At 35.8% G+C, this 6,554-nt stretch overlaps 1 protein-coding gene across 1 annotated transcript; it reads left to right on the top strand.

Moving 5' to 3' along the window:
* The first annotated feature begins 2,699 nt into the window (after window positions 1-2,699).
* On the top strand, window positions 2,700-6,040 carry LOC142179790 (uncharacterized). The gene is made up of 2 exons (XM_075250666.1): window positions 2,700-4,215; window positions 5,199-6,040. Exons 1-2 carry the CDS (start codon window positions 2,700-2,702, stop codon window positions 6,038-6,040), a joined length of 2,358 nt encoding a protein of 785 aa, XP_075106767.1.
* The last annotated feature ends 514 nt before the right edge of the window (window positions 6,041-6,554 follow it).

The raw sequence follows: 6,554 nt of genomic DNA, 5'->3' as shown, positions 1-6,554 counted from the left end.
ATCATTTTTTTTTCTAACTTGTATAAAAATAATTTAAAAAATAGAAAGTATCTGTTGGGCCCACTTAGGCCCGCTTAGGACCGTTTGGGACCGCTTAGGCCCGGGACCGTTAGTTCGTGGTCCCGGACCGGTTCCAACAAGAAGTCAGGGACCGCTTAGGACCGGGCCCGCGAAGCCCACTTAAGACCGGGCCCGGCCCACATGCCACCCTTACTCTTAACTCCTCATCACCTAAAACCAGTTTCACATAAAAATATAAGGGTCGGGTTTTTTTTAATTAAAAAAAAACTTAAGCAATTCTTATACGTGTATGAGGCAAGAACTACAACACTCGGAATTGCTTTGTGGCAAATGCAACTTTAGGACGAACAGTAATTTTGACATTGAGCATATATATATCTTGTGTATATATGTGTCTGTCAGAAAGCATCCACTAATATAGTATATTTCAATGAACAGAATTCGAAATTTATTATTTTAAAAGTATAATGAGTTACGTATTAAAAATCTTAAAGATTAGAACCTATCAAGTTTAAATTTTGAATCCGTTTTTATATACAAACAGCTAGGTGCATTCAAGACGGAGTTGGGAGTAGGGTTCTTAGAGCAGGAGATGATGGATATAGTTGGAGTTTGTACTAGTACTTTAGTATATTTACTTATAGTTACAAAATTTTGTGTTGATATAAACTCTAGCTCTCATTGCACTGCATGTGCATGCACAAATTCAGCAAACCACCACCAATATGCTTCATATTTTACTCCTATATCTGATCTGATTCATTTAATTTCTGGTACAGCTAGTTGGCATTTAACCTGCACTTGAATTATAATAACCCATCTATTCTAGTTTATTATATTCTCATTTGAATTCAATATTCTTTGAACCGAAATATTTTGATACAGCAATAGTTCTGCTACAGATAAGTATGGCAGTGCCGCTAAATTAATTATAGTACTGTACCTTTCTTTGTGACTATATTAATACCTGGACAGCCTGATATAATAGTTATATATATGCAGTGATAGCTCTATTTTATTGAATACGAACTTAAAATTGCAGAGCATATAAAGAAACAAATGAGGATGAAATAAGTCTATTCATCCTGTGGATACGTAACAGAAAAACCAAAAAAAATTACAAAAAAGAATAAAGGGATGGGAAAAGATATGTCTGTGCGTCATGTATAATGTGACCCATAAGTCCTATTAGTATTTTAAAATATCCAGCCTTCAAATTGCTTTCTTTTTTTCCTTTGTTTTTTATGTTTTCTCTTCTAGGAAACTAATTAAGGTATGCTTCACAATGCTCCTAAAATATTTGCACTGCCTGGTACTAATTTAAGAGCTGTACAAAATCAATATGGTCAGTGAAAGCTGCTTGCAATTTTAATAAGTTAAAAAGCATATTTTGATTAATTGCTACTTTTTCTAGCTATTTACTTACTAATATCATACCTTAATTGGACGCTATTGACTACCAATTTTTTTAAAGGAAATTTTACCTCCTATAGCAAAGATATACACCCTATTTATTATAAATCAAAACCATTTTAAAATAGCTACTTTTTATATTTTATAGCAAAATATGTATTTATGGTATATACTACCATTAATATGTTTTTTCTCTCTCTTTCTTTCAATTAACACACGATTCTCTCTTAAAGTCCCAACAAAAAAAAAATTCTTTCTCTCTCTTCAAGCAAAATACTTGCTTAGTTTCTATGCCAGATATCGCAATGGATTTGTACTGCTTAGTTTCTACGCCAGATATTTGCAATGGATTTGTACTGCAATATTAGAAAGAAAGAGATTGTTGCTTTCTTCTACGTCGGATATTGCAATGGATTCATCTACACGGATACTGGAATATTTTTTAGGCCGGAGAAAATTTGAGGGTCGGAGTTTTTGTTCGTCTCCATTTTTAGTTTTAATACAATGTATACAATATTTTGCTTGGCCGGAAAACGCCATCTCCGGCGAACTTTCTTCTCTTTTTTGCTATTTAGTCACACACAATGATACAAATACATTGTATTCTGTACAAATTCACTCGCATATATTGTATTTTTGTATAAATATATTTTTTTGCATGTATTTATGTATTTCGAAAGTTTGTATTTTTTTTAATACAGCTTAATACACTTGTATTCATGCATGAATACAAGATATAAACATTGAAATACACTAAATACAAATATTAAAATAGAATAGAATATAAACAGTGAATACATTTAATTTTAAAATATAGTGAAATACGGTCAAATATAATGAATACAAATAGAAATACAAATACAACCAATGAAATATATTGAATACAGCAGTAATAACATGTATTAGTGTGAAGAATAGTTAGTTAGTAGTTAGTGGTGGGTCCAGTTGACCATGGTTAGGTTATTAGAACTATAGTTAATTGTTATAACTATAGTTAAGTTAGAGGTATATATTTTGTAATTACTTTCATTTTGATATATACAGAATCATTTTCCTTCTTCTCTCTAATCGTCTTCTTCCTCTCTTCATTTTTAACCATGGCTGAGCTTCGATTGAGATTGCATGGATAAATCTGAGGTGTGAACTCAGATTTATCAAGCTCACATGGTATCAGAGCAGTGAAAGATCTAAATTTTCACAAATTCTAGTTCGATCAACAGTAATTTCTCATCGTCTTCCTCACGAAGCTCGACCAACGACCGTCAATGGCGACTAATAAAATCGATCACACGCATCCTTTGTTCGTACATCCTTCAGATACTCCTAGCTCGATTTTGATTCCTGTAAAGCTCACAGGATCAGAAAATTATGGATTATGGCGTCGATCAATGCGAATTGCACTGCAAGCTAAGAGGAAGCTAGGGTTTGTGCTAGGGACATGCAAAAAGGACTCTTTCGAGCTTGCATTACATGAAGATTGGGAAACATACAATGCAATTATGCTGTCCTGGATTATGAACACAGTCTCTCCGGAATTACTTAGTGGAATTATGTATGCATCTGACGCGCATTTGGTTTGGGAGGATCTGAGAGAAAGGTTTGACAAAGTGAATCGTGTGAGAATTTTTCAATTGCACAGGGAGATAGCCACCATTTCACAGGGAACGGATTCTGTATCTGCATATTTCACAAAGCTCAAAGAGCTATGGGCTGAGTATGACGCAATGGTGCCTATTCCTAATTCGAAGGAATATGTTGAGCACCTTCAACAGCAAAGGTTGATGCAGTTTCTAAGTGGACTTAATGAGACTTATGATCAGGCAAGACGACAGATTCTGATGAAGACTATAGAGCCAACTCTGAATCAAGCTTATGCTTTGATAATTGAAGATGAAAGCCAGAATTCTAATTTAACTGTAGGAAATAAGGGAGATCCTATTGCTATACAAGTAGGTAAAGGACAACCAACAATGCAAATCAACAGATATAAGGGAAAGAAGCCATTTGTGAAGTGTGAATATTGCAATAAGTCGGGCCATTCTAAGGAGAACTGCTACAAACTTGTTGGATATCCAAATGATTTCAAAAATAGGAAAACATATGCAGCTAACATAACAACTGGAGTTTTTGGAAATGATAAACCAACACAGGAATGTGAAGGGAAAGGCAGCAATGATGCATTGAAGGCAGGGCCATACTTCACTGAAGATCAGTACAGGCAGATCCTAAGCATGTTGAACAAGGAGATTCCTAAATGTCAAGCCAACATGGTAGGTATGGCTACCTCCTTAATGACAAACTTCCCTTGTACAAAATGGATAATTGATTCTGGAGCTACACATCATATTGCTGGTGAATTAGAGGCATTAGTAGTCAAAGATAAAGTGAATATACATAGCAATAAACATGTTCATTTACCCGCAGGAGAAAAGGCTAATGTTTCACACATTGGTAAAGAAATCATTCTTGACAAAGTGGAATTGGATGATGTGTTATTTGTACTTGAGTTCAAATTCAACCTTTTGTCAGTTTCTAAGCTAACTAGGCAATTGTTATGTTCAGTGAATTTCTTTCCTGACTTCTGCCTGTTCCAGGACCTTTACAATGGCAAGGTGAGGGGAATTGGTAGAGAAAAGGGTGGCATGTACATATTGAAGAAAGGTTTCAAGGAATACTTGGACAAATTCATCAAGGGAATAAAACAGTTTACATCCACAAGTACAAAGAAGGATGAGGAAGATGGAGCACTTTGGTACAGAAGATTAGGCCATGCTTCAGTTAGTACTATGAAGAATATAGTTTTCTTTCATAATAAAATTGTAGACATAGCAGTAAACAATGACTGCCCTGTATGTCCTCTTGCTAAGTAAAGTAGATTAGTGTTTCCTAGGAGTTTGACTACAAGTGAGGAGCCTCTTTATCTCTTGCATTTGGACGTTTGGGGACCATATAAGTACCCAACTCATGATAGAAAATACTTTTTTCTAACTATTGTTGATGATAATACAAGATATACTTGGATACATTTGCTTCAATTGAGGAGTGATGTTGTTGTGGTGCTTAAGAAATTTTGCCATATAAGTACCCAACTCATGATAGGAAACACTTCTTTCTAACTATTGTTGATGATAATATAAGATATACTTGGATACATTTGCTTCAATTGAAGAGTGATGTTGTTGTGGTGCTTAAGAAATTTCTGTCTATGTTGTAAACACAGTTTCAGTCCAAGGTAAAAATGATTAGAATAGACAATGGGACAGAATTCTTTAATAAACACATGACAGAATTGATTGACTCTTATGGGATAATTCATTAGAGCAGTTATGTATACATTCCATAACAAAATAGAGTGGTGGAGAGGAAACATAGGCATATCCTAGACATAGCAAGAGCAATGAAATTTTAAGCTAATGTCCCTACAAGATTCTGGGGTGAGTGTGTTAATGCAGCAGTCTATGTGATAAATAGATTGCCTACTGTTTTGTTAAATAGAAAGTCTCCATATGAAGCTCTATATAACAAATCACCTAGCTTGAGTCATTTGAGGGTGTTTGGATGTCTTTGTTATGCTACTAACATGATCAAAGAAGACAAGTTTTCACCGAGAGCAAGGGCAGCCATATTTCTGGGATATGTAGAAACACAGAAGGGATATAGGCTGATGGATTTATCTACTAATTGTTTCTTTATTTGCAGAGATGTAATATTCAAGGAACATATCTTTCCATTTGCCAAGTAATCCTCTCAAATTCCAATTACAGGAGAGCACACAACAACAGAGATATTTGTAACACAACCTCTCAGCAATGCAGATTTGCAACCTGAGAGGACTGGAAATGATAGCCCAGAGGAGGCAGCTGAGCCAAGATGTCATGATACACACACAGCAGCTGATACTAGAAGAAATGAGAATGAAGCAGCAGCAGAAAATGTTCATGCTGAGCAGCACTTATCAACAATTGTGGAAGATGGTAACATAGAAGAATATGCACAGGATGAGCAACACCTATCAGCAGTTGCAGAGAACAACAACATAGACATGTCTGAAGTAGGAGTTGCTGAGTCTCGTTCAGATAATGCAAGGGTGCTAGCACCAGCACAACAGGAATCTACACTACAAGGTGATGTCATTATCTCACCAGTTGTAGAACTGGAAAATAATGAGATAAGGAGATCAAAAAGGACCTCAAAGGAGCCCTTATGGTTACAAGATTATGTAACCACAAAAAGGAGCCAGGGATCCTCATATCTATTATCTAACTACTTGTCTTATGCTAATTTGAAGGACAAATGCAGAAGTTTTCTAGCTAACATATCTATGATGATTGAGCCAAAGAACTTTACTGAGGCTTCAAAGGACAGAAGGTGGATTGAAGTAATGAAAATGGAGATCAAGGCACTAGAAGACAACAAGACCTGGGATGTTGTTGATCTGCCAAGAGGAAAAAAGGCCATTGGGTCAAAATGGGTATATAAAATCAAGTGCAAAGCTAGTGGAGAAGTAGAAAGGTTTAAGGCCAGGTTGGTTGCCAAGGGGTATAGCCAAAGAGAAGGTCTGGATTACAATGAAACCTTCTCACCAGTTGCCAAAATGGAACTGTGAGGTCTGTTATTGCACTTTCTGCTTCCAGGGGTTGGAATATCTCATAAATAGATGTATACAATGCCTTTCTACAAGGTGATTTATATGAGGAAGTATACATGGAGCTCCCTCAAGGTTTCAGAAAACAGGGGGAGACAAAGGTTTGCAGGCTTTTGAAATCATTATATGGACTGAAATAGGTTTCAAGGCAATGGAACATCAAGCTTAGTGAGGCCCTCATAGCTGCAGGATACATTCAAAGCTTTCATGACTACTCCTTGTTTACTAAGAGAAAGGGTAAAGACTTTGTGGCAGTACTAATATATGTAGATGATTTGCTGATAACTGGAAACAGCACATAATTCATCAATGAGACTAAGGAGGTGCTTCATCAATAATTTAAGGTCAAGGATCTTGGTGATCTTAAATACTTCCTGGGGATTGAAGTGTTAAGGTCCAAGAGTGGAATTCTTTTGAACCAAAGAAAGTACTGCCTCCAATTGATTTCTGATTTAGGCCTAGGAGGTGCCAAGCC

Source organism: Nicotiana tabacum, chromosome 4, assembly GCF_000715075.1.
Source record: "Nicotiana tabacum cultivar K326 chromosome 4, ASM71507v2, whole genome shotgun sequence".
Lineage (NCBI taxonomy): Eukaryota > Viridiplantae > Streptophyta > Magnoliopsida > Solanales > Solanaceae > Nicotiana > Nicotiana tabacum.
Note: the sequence above shows the minus strand (reverse complement) of the source record. Positions and strands in the feature narration are given on the sequence as shown.

Coding starts and splice junctions, on each gene's coding strand:
- LOC142179790 (XM_075250666.1), top strand. CDS start 2,700: ATGGCGACTAATAAAATCGATCACACGCATCCTTTGTTCGTACATCCT. Junction 4,216..5,198: donor ATTAGGCCATGCTTCAGTTA/GTACTATGAAGA, acceptor TTCCAATTACAG/GAGAGCACACAACAACAGAG.